Source organism: Asparagus officinalis, chromosome 1, assembly GCF_001876935.1.
Source record: "Asparagus officinalis chromosome 1, Aspof.V1, whole genome shotgun sequence".
In the NCBI taxonomy this organism is placed as follows: domain Eukaryota; kingdom Viridiplantae; phylum Streptophyta; class Magnoliopsida; order Asparagales; family Asparagaceae; genus Asparagus; species Asparagus officinalis.
In genome coordinates, this window is record NC_033794.1 from 117,197,626 (window position 1) to 117,215,753 (window position 18,128).

At 39.9% G+C, this 18,128-nt stretch overlaps 1 protein-coding gene across 1 annotated transcript; it reads right to left on the reverse strand.

Moving 5' to 3' along the window:
* Window positions 5,948–9,432, reverse strand: LOC109829152 (tetraketide alpha-pyrone reductase 2-like). Its single transcript, XM_020396290.1, has 6 exons — window positions 9,299–9,432; window positions 9,045–9,202; window positions 8,179–8,367; window positions 7,525–7,687; window positions 6,766–6,949; window positions 5,948–6,475 (listed from the first exon to the last, which is right to left on the reverse strand). The coding sequence occupies exons 1-6, from the start codon at window positions 9,402–9,404 to the stop codon at window positions 6,334–6,336; spliced, it is 942 nt and encodes a 313-aa protein (XP_020251879.1). The 5' UTR covers window positions 9,405–9,432; the 3' UTR covers window positions 5,948–6,333.

The following is an 18,128-nucleotide window of genomic DNA, read 5'->3' on the forward strand; positions in this document are numbered from 1 at the left end:
ATCTAGACTAGAGAGAATAAAACAAAGAGAATAAAAATAAGAACTAACTACAAAGAGAAAAATAAGAACAAAGATTAAACATCTAAACTATGAACAAAAAGAAAAGAACATAAAAGGAAATCTAAACTATGTAAAAATATAAATCTACACTACAAAATAAATAAATCCAAGAAAATAATGTTAAAATAAATAAATGAAAGTAAATCTACTCTAAAGACATCAAAATAAATTTAAAAAAAAGAGGATTCTAGCCCCTTGAATATCTAAAACAAGAAAAGAAAATATTACAAGATAATAAAATATAAAAAGAAAAACTTACATTACAAGAGGGTTCTAGCATCTTGAAAACAAACATTCGTCTTTATCTTAATCTTATTCTTCATCTTCATCATCAAATAAAGAGAAAAAAATGAAGATATGAAAAAAAATCTTTTTATTAATTGTAACAAAGTTACATTTTGAAAAGTCTTCTAACTTAAGAGTAATCATCCTCTTCAAATGGAGTTTTTAGAAAAATTTTCACACTCAAACCCATCACCCTCTACCCCTATTTATAGCCTACAAGAATGAGTGAGAACTCTTTGATATTACTTTGAGATCAATGATTAAATCTCAGCCAGAAATCTATTTTTGTTGCGAACCAATCGGTTGACCAATTGGTTCGCAACAGATTGGTCAGCCGATTGGTTCGCAATAGATTTAGATTTTTGTTGATTTTTGACCCGATTTATTCATGGATTTTTTAGCTTTCTTGGGCCTTCTTTTGTCTTCTTATTTGGACTTCAATAAATAGTTAGAAATTAGAGAGTTTGATTCTTTTGGGCTTTTATTTAATAATTCTGCATTAACCTGTAAATTAAGATAAAACATCTTATCAATCGTATATTTATTTAAATAAGATAGATAATAAGAGTATAAAATTATAATAAAAATGTGATTATCAAAGGCCAAGACCTGAAACGAGGAGGCTCGTGTTTTAGGAGAAGCAAGAGTAAATGAAAAATCAAAGGAGAAATTAGAGAATAAAAAATTTAAAGATGAGTGGGTCCCACAGGTCTTGGTTTTAACATTACGGGTCTCTTCTTTTCTTACAACAAGTTGGAAGACAACTAAAAAGTTGAATTAGAGTACAGTCACACGAGTAGGTCCCACTGGGATAGAAATAAGGAAAGAACAACAAATATAACTGTTAAAGAGTGCTGATAATTTGGTCAGTTCAGTTAGCTGGAGTTTAAAATTTTTTAAACCGAACCGAGTCGAATAAATAACAAACTAAACCAAATTATGAAAAATCAGATGGTTTTCAGTCGGTTAATTCGGTATAGACCGAAGTTTGCTCAACCTTAAGTTAATTCCTAAAAACAAACTAAGCTGATTATTTTTGGATTTCAAACAAAAATAGGTATTGGTGATGATCTTTTGGAAATCTAAAAATCTACTTGGCTCTGTCTTGTTATAATAGGCGATTTACATATATAATATATTAAAAGGCTAAAATACCAAATTGGTACTTTTATACAAACCATTTTGCTAGTTTGGTATTTTTAGAAACTCTGGCGATGATAAGACATTTAATCTCATACTTTTTGTCAATAAGACACTTTTCTCAAAATTCCTGTGAGAAAATTTGCTTTTAACCCCTCATCTCCCAAAATTATTAAATTTATACCTAAAATTATTACAAAAATATTTCATCCCCTCCCTCCCCCTCCTCCTCCTCGTCGACGTCCTCCTCCTCCTCCTCTCCCATTCCCCTCTCCTCCCCTCATCCGCCTCCAAAATGTTTAGGGTCGAGTTCGATTAGGTTCTTGATTGAGGACTCACACATATCGACATCGCCGTGAGTACATGACCCGCTTAGGATCGAGCCCTATATGGGTGCATCAGGCTTCATCGATATTGAGTTCACTACACCCCCACGCTCTTTCGATGAGCCCAGTCCGTGCGTAGAGATCTACGATGCATCCATAATGCTTTTAAGGAATTCTTCTGCTCCTCCACAAAATCTAGATTTATCTAGGACGTCTCTCATGCAATTAAACTTAGCCTCAAGAGGGATGTGGATAGATTTCAGCTCAGCATCCGCTAAGGATTAAGTGAAATATATAAGAAATGTGAGAAGAATTAAGTGGAAATGGGTCTTCAGAACGTTTGATATGTAATGCAAATACTTTACGTCGTAACCGAGCATACTTTGCTGGACTGATTGCTTCCTCTTCTTCAAAACATGAAGTGAGAAGATAAATTGGGCTTAATATCCAGCAAATCATCCTCTTCTTGGATTGACTTCAATCTCTCAGGCTGTCTTTTGTATTCTCTGACTGAAACAGACTCAGGCAATTGAGCGCATCTATCAAAAGACTCAGGTCTTCGATCATGCAGGTCTAGGTGAGCACATTCCTCTCCGGAATCACGTGGAAGAGCCTACAGGCGAGGTCGAGGTGCCCAGTGCATAGGCAGGACGAGACGACAGAGTTGTAGCAGGTGAGGTCGGGAATATTTTTGTGATAATTTTGGATATAAATTTAATAATTTTGGGAGATAAGAGGTTAAAAGAAAATTTTCTCGTCGAAATTTTAAGAAAATTGTCTTATTGACAAAAAGTACGAGATTAAATGTCTTATCATCGCTGGAGTTTTTAAAACTACCAAACTGGCAAAATGGTTCGTATAAAATACCAATTTAGTATTTTAGCCTATATTAAAATCGTCCTTCTCGATTGAGAGATATGGTCGTTTCTTTGCGGGTAAGTCAACGATATGCATGTATCCATGTTTACTCGTGATGGTTCTGCTTCTCCATGAATTTATTCATTATGCATCCTACATCATAAATATGTTGCAATGGAACAGTTCTTTTCTAAGAAAATGTACATTAAAAATGTGTATACACTTTCTGGTTGTAAAGAAATACATATAAAGATTTTCTAGAAAGGTAAACATGAAGGAGAAAGGGTGCATTTGGTACGGATACGACTCAGATATGATACTTACCATATTCATATCCATATCCTACCCATGTTAGATACGGATACAGATACATGTATATCTCGATAAGAAAAATTCATATCTGTATCCGCTAAAATTGTATATGAATACTAAAATACACACGAATATGTAAATGGATATGCATATGGATACAAAACGAATATGACAAAATAGATAATATTGAAAAAAATATAGTTCATGTCATACAAAAGAGTTCATTTATATGTTCACTATATCTGAAAAGCTAATCTTAGACATATTGATCATCAAAGTTAACCTAAAATCCATAATATGAGGATTAAAATTATCATAACAGTATGCCTAATATGTAGTATGATATTTCGCACACGGATCCGGATATTTCACTACAAAACCATATCCATAACCATATCCTATCGATTATAGAATTGACTAACCATATTCGTATCATAGCAGATATAGTTACGGATATTTCCTCGTATATGGATATAGTTTAGCACCCCTAGAAGGAGGTCATTATTGTTAACACATCAATATTATTAACCATATATCCATAGGAAGAATTATTGATGATGATGGAATCCATTAAGCATGATCTCCACAGCCGAGTTCTTATAGTTTGAGGAGTATGTGTAGGTTTTATAGAGAATTTTTAGATCGCGTAAAAACCCTGAAAACCCACCAAAAGCAGCAAATAAAATCACATAAGATTTAACGTGGAAAACCCTCAACAGGAAAAATCACGAGATCAAAATCAATCCACTATCACCTCCAAATTACAATCTTTTGCACGGATAAAGACTGCCAAACCCCCTCTCTTTCTCTTTCTCTCTACACTTCTTCTTCTTTTTTTCCCCTCTAACAATAGAAGGACATATATAGGGAAATCAAAACCCTATCTCTAGCCTAACTTCCTAATTAGAATAAGATTCAAACTCCTAATCATGATGAAAGCCAAACTCCTAATCATGATAGATCTCTAACCATATCTAATTCTCATGAAGTTCTACAAATAATTAAAAACACTATACTAACTTGGAGTTTGAGTTGATACCCAACAGGTTTGAAGTGTAGGTTTCTTTTGTAATCATCTTTCATTCTTTATTTTTATATCTACGTACCCGTCATTCATTATTGCCCTTGTTTTGTCGAACCAACCCTATAAATTTCCCCTCTTTGTGAGTTAAATGTCGACTAGCCATCTATATGTTAATATTCTTTTAGGTTTCCGAACACATCGTATGATGTCAAGGACCTAGCTAACATGTTGCTTCCATGCTTATACAATTATAGGTTGACGATATCTTTCTAATTGTTACAAATCTAGGTAGGTTTTGTAATGACCCGAAAGAGATTTCCAAGCAAATAAATTAGACTAAGACATGCATGATTCCTCAAAGTTGTTGCAGTCATGAGTTGGATAATTATTTGCACCTAATCTTTCGTAGAAAAATACACCATGTTGATACCTAAGATCACCTATCCATTAGCACACAATGACACATGTTAATTTTGGATTTGAGCGCATTTCTCCCGACCTTGAACAAAATGTTTCTCTTCAACTCTTGTCACAACTTGAAAAAGTAATTTGTAATAACAGACTTTAAGATAGCAATATAGTCTAAATCTAAATCCAACTAAGACACGCATGGTTCAAGAAGTTTCCAAGCAAATAAGATAGACTAAGACAAGCATGAGCCAAAAGAAATTTCTACGCAAATAAGATGGACTAAGACATGCATGACAACCCCCCTGACGATTCATGATCAGTGCACAACATTATTAGATTGAATTCCAAAGCATTGAGGTGATTAATTAGAATAGAATCTCAATAATATAATGAATCACATCTATCTCGATAGCTTCACAACTATTGTCTGTTTGTGTGTATTTCGCTACTAGGGTTTGCTAGGGAAAAAAGAAATATATATACTAGGGTTTGCTAGGGAAAAAAGAAATAGATAGCATGTTCATCTAACTTTTTTGTCTTTTATGGTGTGTTTGGGAGTTTACGTAGAGCATGTTTGGATTTGTAGGGGGTGAAGGGAAGTTAAGGGAAACTAGGTGAGAGAATGGAAGAGAAGGGAAGGGAGTTCCCTTCCCCTTGGTTACACCCCAATTTGGGGGTAACAAATTTTATACTATTAGGGGGTGAACCAATGGGAACTAGGGTGAATAACTTCACCTCCTAAATGTTCCCAAACAAGGTGAATGGAGGTGAATTGTTCACCTAACTCCCCTTCACCCTTATTCTCCTCAATCCAAACAAGCCCTTAGGAAAGAGAAGAAAGGAGAAGGAAGGGGAAAAATTCCCCTTCCCTCCTTTCCCCTCCATTACACCCCAATTTGAGACCATCTCCAACCCATTGCACCAAAATGGTGCAAATTTTGCATCAAAATGGTGCAAAAGTCACATCAAACAGTAATACATCTCCAACCCATTACACCATTTTTTGCACAAAAAAAAAGAATATTCTCAGAATATTCTCAGTTTATTTCCTTTTATCTATTTTTATATTAATTAAGAGGTAAAAATAAATATTTAAAACTTTTTTTTTAAAAATGAACAGTAATGGGGCGGATGAACAGTGCAACGCCATATTTGGTGCAACACTGTTCAACTGCACCAAAATGGAGCAGAAAATGGGGCTGAGTTGGAGAATGAACAGTGCAACAAAAAGCACTGTTTGCACCATTTTGGTGCTGGGTTGGAGATGCCCTGAGGTGTAACACTTTGGGCCAATTTTTCCCTCCATCCCCCTCCTCTACCCCCCAAAATAAAACTCTCAAACAAGGTTAAAAAGAATTTCCCTTCCCTTCCCTCTCTCTACCCTCCATCCAAACATGCCATAATAGATTTGCTTCGATAAAAAGATTGAAATAAAAAGATACACGAGGAACCGGTTTTTTCACACGGTTGTAGCAGCCCACGGATCCCCAGAAGTCCCAAGATCTATTCATGCATCCAGATGATGACAATGATATCGTCCTCAAACAAGTTGTGACCTATTAGTAAAGAGAAAATGGATACATAGAGATATTGGATTCATGCTCAACTTGTGAAGAGTATTTCCTCTGTGAGCTCACGAGGGATGCAAATTACAAAGGATTTGTGTATCCAGAAGGCATGGATTTGGTTGTGGACACGTCCCCTGCGTTGTAACCCGTGAATCTAGTTTGGATATTACTTCTATCATATGCTCATCACATCCAATGTCATTGTACAACTGTTCGGTTACAAACATAGAGGAAATCAATTAAATCTCCAAGAACTTAAAAACAAAGGGGGAAAAAAAAGAAAAGAAAATAACACAAGGTTCCTTCTTTGGAAATCATTTAGCAAACATTTTCCTTGGCCCCATTTGCTTCACAGAAATCCCTTCTCTTGGAAGCTTTTGATGCAATCATCAAACATCTGAGGAATAGTTTTGAAAGCTTGAAGCCCTAGCTCCTTGATCTTTTTAGTGTCCATGCTATGAGGGTTGTTATCTCGTTGCATCTCATTACACCTGGTTTTTAATTATTTGTTTGGTTTCATGTTAACTCCACAATGTGATGTTCCAAATAGAGTAACATTTTTAAGAGAGAGCAATGAGTATGACATACTAGGGGCTTCTTCCATGTACAATGATGTCGGTTGAATTTCAGCCAAATGATATAGATTAAATTAAATAATTAATAAGGAAGCCTATTTATTCACTTGGTTGAGAGATTCAGTCACATCATTGTATCGTATATAATATGTCGACATTTGGGGGTTGTTCATGAAACGGAATAGAGGAAAGTATAGGATGCTTACATAGTTGGCAGCTGATACGATGGATATTTTGACCTGATCATCTCGATAATCTCAGACCAATGGGCAACACTGCTTGAACATATGAGCCTCCCTGAGGCCCTGCTGTCCTCCATGGCTATCATATGTGCGGAAACCACATCATCAATATGAACAAACCCCAATGTTAGGTTAGGAATCGAAGGGCCTGCACCATAGGAATTCAATCATAACGCTTCATTTTCTAACAAGAGATAATTGCGCATAGACCCACTCTAAGTACCAACGTTTCGAACGTACCCCTATAGTTTCATTGTTGTAGACAGAACCCCTTGAGCTAAATATTGTGTTGACTCTTATACCCCTAAATGGACATACTAATTCACCCGGGGACGATATCTGCCAAAGTTTCACCATGGGTAAAGGAGTAAAAAATAAGATCTATCTGCAATGAAACTACATCGGTAGTAAGCTCAAAATTGAGAAGCTACGAATTCTCTACGATACTACATGGAGCTATTAGTTATTTATTACTCCTAAAATTTTTAATCAGCACCTACACCTCCTTATGCCCAAACAAAGTCATCCGATCCCTCCGTTATTTATGTCTACACTTCGCAGGTCTATGTCTGCGCTTTTAAAACAATTAGGGGTCTCTCTACAATAGATTGAAATATCAAAGGTTTTCACCGCAAGAAATTGATGTCAGGTGATATCCACATGACGAGTAAAAATAACGGATAAATAACTCCAGTTGGTCTTCGGTAAAGTCCAGTTACTAACCTTTCATGACGGAGAGGAGGAATTGGAGGGTGCTAGTAGGCTGTGGTGTGATCAGAGGTCCAACAACAAACGATGGATGTACAACGACGAGGTCCGTGTTATGTTCCTTCGCCAGTCGCCATGCCTCTTTCTCCGCCAGTGTCTTGGCATAAGCATACCACAGCTGCCATTGAAATTGATCATGAGCATTGAAGAGAAATATAATTTTTTTTAAAAAAAGGGTAAATTGCAGAAAACCTCCTACACGTTCAGTGGTACTTAACACCCTTTTGGTCATCTTTAGCATTTTGTACCCCTCAAATTAAATCACAAGGGAGAGGAGGCTATCCGCAAATTTATCCTTATATTCAATAGAAATGTTAGGGGCACACCCCAAGTCACACCTCCAACCACACCTCCACGTCTCATTCGCTACAGTACTCCGGGCCCCACATGAGTTTTTAAAATTTAAAAACTAATGTGGGGCCCGGAGTACTGTAGCGAATGAGAGTGGAGGTGTGGTTGGAGGTGTGGTTTGGGGTGTGCCCCTAACACCACTCTATATTCAAAGTGCCTAGTAAAATAATTCAGGGATGATAAGTGCTGCCGAAGGTATAGGTGAGAGAGTAATCTGCCACTTCTCGAAGCAAGAAAAAATGAATGTGAGGAGCATACATTGTATTTCCTGCAATAGTCTGTATCACTCCAGTGTGACTCATTGAGCGGGGAGATCATATCAGCGTCCTCGTGGTACCTTATCGCGGCGCAGGTGGATGTGAGCACCAATCTTTTAACTGATCTTGCTTTGGCGCAGGCATTCAGTACGTTCATTGTGCCTCTGATTGCTGGCTCCATCATTACCTCCTGCATCAAACCTTAGAATTTTCATTAACTATTGGTCCTAATTAACTTTCTATTATGTACATTAGTTATTTTTAATCTTTTAACGGTCTCCTTTCATTTGCGAGTATATTTCAGTCATCCAATCAACCCTTTTGAGGCATGTCCATCGTATAGTATAGGCAAGGGCATGGTTTTTAAAATTAAAATGTTTCATCCCACAAAATAGTTTTTTTAACTTTAAATATAAGAGTTTTTAAAATCAGAATATATAGAACTGGACTCTATATCAGATTAGGTGTAGAGTTGGATGTATGATTTATTGAGGTGGACGCCACCAACTGTTTACTAATCTCTTCGCGTGTGGCTTAGATCATAATATAAAATTGTTTAGGGAAAACATGTAGTTTTAGGTGGATTGATATTTGATAGGTACAAATCTCTCCAAAACTCAGACTGGGCTAAATGGTCCTTCCCCCGTTTGCAAGGGAGAAACCAAACCTGACTTGGCCTAAATTGACAACGATCAACAACACGATATCAAGATCCACAAAGTCTCCAATGCTATTTACAAATTGACTTGATCTGAATCGACAACCATGAACAATAACGCGATGCCAACATCCGTAAAATCTCTATTACTGTCTACGAACTAATTATACCTTACTCTGACTTGATTTGATGTATGATGTAGGTCTAACCTTAATGTTAGCTTGAGGGCAGGCAGTATGGAAAACACCGTCGACGCCATCCACTGCCTCATCGAAGCTTCCATCCACCACCAACTCAGCCTTCACCAGCCTCAGTCTCTCTTTAGCACCATGAAAGCTCCATAGATGACCAACCTTCTTCTCATCATCTGATTCCAAATATATATCATTTTAGCGAAATAAACCGGTATATGTAATTTTATGAAATTGAAGTGTATAAGATTTTTGGACAGTAATTAAGTTACCAGGATCTCTAACGGTTGCACGAACAATGTGGCCTTTGGATAGAAGTTCTCTGATCAGATAGGAGGCTATGAGTCCATTTCCTCCGGTCACACAATATTCTGGCATCTCTCTCTCTCTCTCTCTCTCTCTCTCTCTGTATCTTGCTAATTGATAGTCTTCATGAAGTAATTAACTTAATTGTTTTTAATTTTAATGCAAGATGATCACATAATCTTTTTAATTATATGGATTTAGGAAAACGAGGAACTTGTCTCATAGAGAAACTAAAGATGTCATAGCATCACATGGAGCAAGAAAAAAAATATATTAGGGAGATATTTCTTACACAAGTGTATTACAGTTTCAATTATACATACAATCTTTTTTTTAATCTATTTTAGTAATAGTTTTGCGCCCATCTTTGTTTTTTTTCTTTTTTTCCCCTGCATTGTTCATCTAAAGTCGAATTGACTTTGTATTATATGGCGATGATCACAAACTACTAGCTCCGCCTCTACTTAAACATGATTAACATATTGGATTTGAGATGCAAGCCCATAGAGGGGATGAATAAGGTTGCTAATGTTTTGAGCCAAAAACACAGAATATGCAATAGAAAAGATGCAATAAAAGTGATCAACGATAATCAAATACAAAAGGCAACCAATCAGGAACATATAAGATTTTATATTGGTTCGGACAACAATCCTACCATCACTTTTCTTTCTCGCGAATGGAATTCCTCATTATGCAAAGAGTTCTCCTCAATCACAAACCTAATTTAGTAGGCTTACTGTTAGGTTATGTGGAGCCAAATTTTCAGACCCGGCCCAATTCGCTTAAGTGGTCAAATCGTCAGAACCCCAATTCGCCTACATGTAATTTTAAGTCACACTAATACCCTAGCTATAAAAGGGTGATTAGGGCGCAGCTTGTAAACTATTCAGAACATAGTGGAATTTACCTACGGCGGCCGTGGACGTAGCTTCTCTCATCGAAAAGTGAACCACGTAAATTCTGTGTGTTCTGTGATTTGTTTTTTCCCTCTCTTCACTCTCTCATCTCTATTTCCAAATCACAACAGTGGTTAGAAAAACCCTAACAAGTGGTAGTAGAGCGGTCAGGTTCAGCGCAGGCGATTTGAGGTTAGATATGGGATCAGAGAAGGAGACGTCGAAGATCGAGAAGTTTGATTGGACAAACTTCAGGTACTGGAAGATGCAGATGGAGGACTGCCTCTATCAGAAGGATCTGTATTTGCCGTTAGGAGAGAAGCCGAAGGATATGAAGGATGTAGAGTGGAAGTTGTTAGATCTGAAGGCCCTTGGAGCAATCAGGTTGATCTTGTCCAGATCTGTGGCCTTCAACATCAAGAATCAGAACTCGATGGCGGACCTCATGGCTGCTTTATCCAGTCCAGTATGTATGAACAACCCTCTGTAGCGAATAAGGTACATCTCATAAAGAAGTTATTTAATTTGAGGATGTCCGAGAATCAAAAATTCAAAGATCACTTGAATGAGTTTAATGAGATCACAGATCAGTTAAACTCCATTAACATTAAATTCGAGGATAAAATTCAAGCCCTCTTAATACTTGGTCAGTTGCCTAATAGTTGGAAGGGCATCGTTATTTCGATTAGTGGATATTTTGGAAAATCAAAACTGAAGTTTTCAGAGGTTGTTGACATGGTTATGATCGAGGAGATTAGAAGGCATGAAGAAGGAGTTTCTAGTTCAAGGTCGCCACTGAATGTTGAGATCAGAGACAGAAATAGAAACAGGAATAGAGGGAATAGACATAGGAGACCTAATTCGAGGAACGGCAGGTCAAAGTCGAGAAATCGTAGAAACAAGAAATTGATTGATTGCTAGAATTGTGGTAAGTATGGACACTATGAGAATCAGTGCAGGTAACCCAAGAAATATAAAGAGAGCAAGACTGAAGCAAACGTCGCCTCCGGAGAATCAGATGATACTCTCATCTACTCGTTGGAGAGCAAAACAAAATCGTGGGTTCTGGATTCGGGAGCATCGTTTCATGCTACATCAAATAGAGATCTATTTGAGAACTATGTTCTAGGAAATCTAAAAAAAGTCTACCTTGGTGATGATCATGCGTGTGATGTAGTTGGAAAGGGAGTGGTGCAGATCAACCTCAATGGGTCTGTATGGAAGTTGAATGATGCGAGACATGTTCTAAGCTTGAGGAAGAATCTGATCTTCATAGGACAGCTAGCAAAAGAGGGATATGTATCAACCTTCGCATGTGATACATAAAAGATTACCAAGGGTCTATGATTGTTGCACGTGGCATAAAGAGTGGGTCTCTTTATATGACGACAGATGCATGTGGATCCATTGCAGTGGTTGAGAGCAAAGAATATCCAAATTTATGGCACCAAAGGCTTGGTCACATAAGCAACAAAGAGCTAAAGGTTATGCAGTCAAATGAGAAGTTGCCAAGTATGAGGTCGACTGGTCTTGACTTATGTGAGAGTTGCATCTTTGGGAAACAGAAGAGAATAAGCTTCAAAAGAGTTGGCAGAACTCCAAAGGAAGAGAAGCTTGAGCTAGTTCACACAGATGTGTGGGGTCCAGCATCAGTCCAATCTACTTGTGGAAGGTTATATTTTGTGACCTTCATAGATGATCACTCGAGGAAGACTTGGGTCTATTTCATGAAATACAAATTAGAAGTGTTCGAAGTCTTCAAAAGGTGAAAAGCTATGATAGAAAATGAAACGGGTTTGAAGATCAAGAAGCTTCGATCAGATAATGGCGGTGAATATGAAGATTCAAAGTTTAAGAAGTTCTGTTATGATAGTAGCATCATATTGGAGAGGACAATGCCAGGTACTCCATGGCAGAATGGCATAGCTGAAAGGATGAACAAGACGCTGACTGAGAGAGCCAGAAGCATGCGTCTACAAGCAGGACTTCCAAAGCAGTTCTGGGCAGTAGCAGTCAACTCAACTGCCTACCTAATCAACCGGGGACCATCGGTGCCTTTGGAGCACAGAATACCTAAAAATGTATGGAGTGGAAAGCAGGTAAACCTTCCTCATCTAAGAGTCTTTGGTTGTGTTTCATATATTCATTTGAGTGATCATGTTAGAAACAAACTTGATTCTAAATTCTTGAAATGATATTTTATTGGCTATAGTGGTAATGAATTTGGCTAAAAGTTCTGGGATGAGCAGAACAAGAAAGTCATCAGAAGCATGGATGTTGTCTTCAATGAAGCAGTCCTCTACAAAGATTGTGATGTTGTTCAGTCCACTAGTTCGGTGCAGTCTGAGCCTACATACTTCAAGCCAGATGATGTTCCAGATAGGAGCAACCTTGAGGCTAGTTCTAATGAGGAAGGAGCAGAAGAAGTGGAAGAAGAGATGATAGAGGAGACAACTTTAGAGAGGACAGATGCAGAGCCTGGTCCATCCATCAGAGAGTTGAAGCGGACAGCAAGAGTACATGTAGGCATCGAAAATTGCCTATAGGTCTCCGTGAGAAGCTCAAAGCTAAGAGGAGGTGAGGAACATCACTATCCAAGTCACAGAAGCTTGATTGACATCGATGAATGCTTGAAGTGAATCGACGAACTATGTGAAGTAACGAAATTTTAGAATAACGAAGACACGAACTGATCGGGAGTCCCGCGTCGCTTACAAAAGATGAAACGACGCTCCTATCCTAGCTTAATCCATGATGATCTCATCATCAGAGCTTATAGAACTCCTCGTCATCTTTCCAACGCACTTTGAATCACTTAAATCAGAGTTCGGAGGAAGAAATTACGGCGGAAACGGACGAATATGCGGACAAAAGCGTCTCAGCCTGAGTTGAGACACCCCGAGGCGTCTCGGCAGAAGCGAGACACCCCAAGGTGTCTCGGCCAAGACCGAGACACCCAAGGGTGTCCCGGCCTGGCTGAGACACCCAGGGGTGTCTCCAGGCCTAAAAACCGATCGTTGTGTAGTTTCAACCACCTGGACTTCCTTGGAGCCTATAAATACAGCCCCAGGCCCTCATTTTTTTCAGAGTGGGAATTCTCGAGCGTTGGCGAAGCCCTACCGGATTGAAGATTAAAAGTGCACGAACTTCAGAGAGGAGGAGGAGAGATCAGATCGAGTTTATCGGTATAAAGAAGAGGAGCTCGTCAGATCTGCAGTTCCCCGGGTCCGTTCCTTAAGATTATCCCGTTGCGATAATCTTAAGAAGAGCAATTATCTCGCCGTTGCCAAGATAAGCGTTACGGTTTCTTGATTCGTTTACGAATTAACGAAGCTCTGCCTGATTTTTTAGCAATCAGATCTGATTGACGGTGGTCCACGGATATCAACGTCCCCGTCACAGGCCAAGATCCCACGCAAGCAGAAGACCGATAAACGATCTCTGTGTTTGTTTGATAAAGTTGTAAACTTTTTTTATTTTATTTTCATTGTGTAAGGAGATCTTATAAAAAGATCAAACTTTTATTTTATTCGAGTTTATTGTAACGACTAAAGTTGTAATAGATTCGATAGCAATGAAAACAGTAACTTTCGACGCAAACAAACTGGCGACCACAGTGGGAGCCAACAGCCTCGCTGCCGAGGCTGTCGTGCCGCAGCCGATGATTAAGATCCCCGTGGCTGAAAAGGTCGAGTATGAATTCGACCAGCAGAAATTTGAAGAGTACATCTCCTCCTCCAGATCTGCTCCTCTTCATAAGCACAGGAAGATCTCCTCCTCCTAGAAGATCCGTCGGTCTCCAGGTCTGAAGACCTAAGAAGTCGATTTCCACGTCGTCACTGCTACAGTTGCACCTTGCAATGATCCGCCGGCATCCAATGAGACCAGATCTGCAGATCTAAACTCCTTCGCTATCAAGGAGCCGACTGATGAAGACGCGCCAACTCTATCAAAGAGATCACGTCAAAGGAAACGCCAATGCCTCGCGCGCCAATTCGCCAAGGCTTTGGATCAGGTGGATGGACTCCATTACCAAGCAGATCTGGAGTTCAGAAAGCGCCAAGTGGCTAATCTGTCGCCACGACCATCATCGGAATCCTCCTCTCGACCTCCAATTAACGAATGAGTTCGTGTCAAACGAACCCGCTCTACTCTCGAGGAGCGAATCCAGAAGCGCCGCTCCTTGCTTGCGCATGCCCGGACCCTTGTGCGAAAAGCACAGGAAATGCAAAAGGAAGAGGCAGTTAAGAGATCGCCAAGATCTAAGCAAGTTTGGATGCCAAAAGCTAAATCAGCGCCTAAGGCAAAAGCATCCGAGGCTGCTCTTCGGCCTTTGTCAACTCTAGATCCCGCTCCTATTGCTCCCGCACCTCCGGGGAAGCCCTATGACAGCGTGAATCTTCCCAAATCTAGAGTCCCATTAAAGGATCGCATCGGTTCTCTACCCGAGGATCGAGGAAAAGCGTCTGTTAAGGAAAGCTTGAGACTGTTGAAGGAGCTTCGAGCAAACATCCGGACTGGGGGTCGTACGCGACCTCCTAACAAATTAATTTCTACAACGGCCCGCTTGGGGGTGCGTGCAGAAAACCAAGAGCCAGTCAAGGTTTCACCCTCACAAAGGTGTGATTCCAAGCGTGTGACTCTTGTAGACGCCAACAAGGCGATGTTTACTCAGATGAAAATGCGTCAGACAGAAAAATGCGTTATACCTGAGAATTTATGTAAACAGCCGATAGGTTGCTCTGACCGCAACGTCGATGAGTTGTACTATCGGGCTGGGGTACGAATAAATCTCGAAAGAGAAGTACCTGGGAAGTGGACTCTCACTGTCCGTGTACCAAATTTATCAGGGCAGTATTATCAGCGTGTAGCTGCCCCAAGACCGCTCCGCAGAGGGTCTCGGTATTTGCGAGGATCTCCAACGGAAAGGCTAAGTCCAATCCAAAGCGTCTCCGTAAGAAACGATCGGTCGTTCAAGGTGACGAACCCCCAGAGATTACCATTAATATGGTTGATAAGGGAAAATCAATTCGACCTTCTAGTTCTGATCCACTTGTATCGCATCGTCTAACCCGGTTACGATCAGGAACTATTAGACAAAGGGATTATCAGAGAATGCAGAGAGGGTTATCCTCGGATGATGAAGCATCAGATACTAACTCGGCAATCGCTTCTGATAATACGGTATCCAGTTTAGGATAATCCCGTGAAGTGTTTATGATTAACACCGAGGAAGTAGCCAAAATGGTTGAGGATGCCTTGGCCAAGCAAAAAGAGGCATTCAAGATCGAAATGGAAATGGCTATGCTACGAATGAGGGAAGAGCATGACCAACAAATTCGAGCTCTGTCCAATCAATTCGGTGAATCCAGCCATCGCAACAATGCTAATCAAACAGATAGCGATTCAGATACGGATGAACACCTTAAGGCTGATGACCCTCCCATTGACCAGAATGCTGGGGGTGGTCCCACTAAGGACAACAATACTGGGGGTGGTCCCACCAAAGATGATAATACTGGGAGTGGCCCCGTTATTCCTCTTAGGAATCATCCAAGATCTGATACAGACGAGGATGAGAAAATAAAGGACCTTGAGAGCAAAATCAACGCGCTGATGTCTGCTCAGGGGATAAAAAGGACTGGTATCCCGTCTCCCTACCCAAAAAAGTGGGATTCGATTCCGTATCCGGTAAAATTCAACCTGATTAACTTCACGTCGTTCGACGGGAAGGACTCGCCCACTCAGCATCTGATCTATTTTAAGTCCCACTTGGGTATGATCTCCGGCAATGAAGCCTTGATGGTGCGGTCATTCGTTGGAACCCTTCGTGGGCCTGCCTTCGATTGGTACCGCCGTCTCAAGCCCAGAAGTATCAACAGTTGGGAGGACTTGGAGAGCATATTCCTCGCTCATTTCTTCGATGATGATACCGAAGTGTCGATCAGGACACTCTTCGATGAGAAACAAAAAGACGGAGAGTCGGTGGATACCTTCATCAAACGATTCCGCAATCAGGCAATGAACTGTAAGGATCCCGTCACAGAGGAATTCGTCTTGCAGACCTGTCATAACAACTTGTCCATTAATATCTTGGACGTTATGGGAGTAGAGCCGCTCAATACCTGGAAAGAGTTGAAGGTACGCGGAGAACATGCCGAACGCTTTCTAAGAAGGAGGAAGGTTGAAAGAAGCCAACCGATGGCTAACCCTCTAAATCTGAGTCTCATTTCCCATGATGAAGGGAAGGCACCTACAACAGTTGTTGATGTTAATCAGACGTCGCAACAGCAGCCCCGAAGATAATAGAAGACTTCGGATTCGAGGCTCCAAAAAGAGTACTCATTCAAGGACGAAGACGTTCCAGCCATCTTCGAGACCCTTCTTGAAAACAACAAGATCAAGCTGCCACCCATCACAAATCAGGAGGGAGCTGACAATACTACGGATCCGAAGTACTGCACGTACCACAGGAGGGTCCTTCATCCCACCAAGACTTGCTTTACTTTAAAGAATAGCATCCAAACCTTGGTTGAAGCCGGCGTCATAACGCTAGGATAAGCAAAATAAGAACGGCAACACTCCGAAGAGTATACGAGTATAAACTGCTTCTCAATCCTCCAACCAGTATATGAGGTTAAACTACTCCCTGATACTCCAATAGGTATATGAGTCTAAACTGTTTCCCACATCTGACGGGAAATTCCTGGAGAATTTTTACATGTAATATTCTTAAGGATAACCTGGTCATGTAACTCACTATGATGTTAGACCCAGTTTCGCGAAGGAAGCTGGGGGTGGATGATTCATGTAACGGGAAGTTCCCTGAAGAATTTTTACATGTAATTTTCTTAGGGATAACCCGATCATTACAAATAAAGTGATAAACACTAAACGTAATTTTCTTAGGGATAACCCGATCATTACAAATAAAGTGATAAACACTAAACCCACCGTGATTTCCGCAAACTCTTTTGCTGAGACAAGATTCGATCACTTCGTTAGATCAATCATCCCTCACAAAACTCTCATTGGTGTTTGACGACTCACAGTCTTCCACCACAAAATCCCCCACCGATCAGACTAATTGACGGTAGGACCACCAAAATTCCTTTCGGTTGAATCCCCTCAAACTTTTATGTGTTTGTGCACTCAACATTCCCATTATTAAATTCTGGATATAATGCTTGGAATTTTGATTTGTCAATCTTTGACGAATTGTCAAACCCCTTCGTGTTAAGTCCTTATCACTTGACACTAAGAACTCCTACTGAGTGATTTGTACAAGTCAACACTCCTACTATGATTTGTACTCCCACTCCCACTGTTTACCTGGTCAAACCTTCTTACAGTTAGGATCACAACCAAAATCTCCTCTCGATTCCTCTAATGAACAAGAGATCCATAAATCGAGCGATCAAACATTCCTACAGTTAGGATCGTCTCAAACATCCCACTCGGTCAAACCTTCCTACAGTTAGGGCCAAAACCAAAATTCTCTCTCGATTTCTCCAATGAACGAGAGGTCCACTTTCAAATCGAGTGATCAAACCTTCCTACAGTTAGGGTCATCTCAAACTCCCGCTTAGTCAAACTTTCCTACAGTTAGGACCAAAACCATAATTCACTCTTGATAAATGAGAAATTCATCTTTAGTTCGGTAATCAAACCTTCCGACAGTTAGGGTTATCCGAATCTTTTCGATTCTCGGAGTGGAGATCACACTCTTAGTTTCACCTTTCCGGATTCTGTGGGTAGAGATCCTACCTCGAGTCTCCTTTCCAACTGGAGATAGAATATAAAATTCTTCCTCTTTAGTATTGGGAGATAGAATATAAAATTATTCCTCTCTCATTTCGGGTTCGTCTTTGCCTCAAGAGAAGACACCACTTTTTTT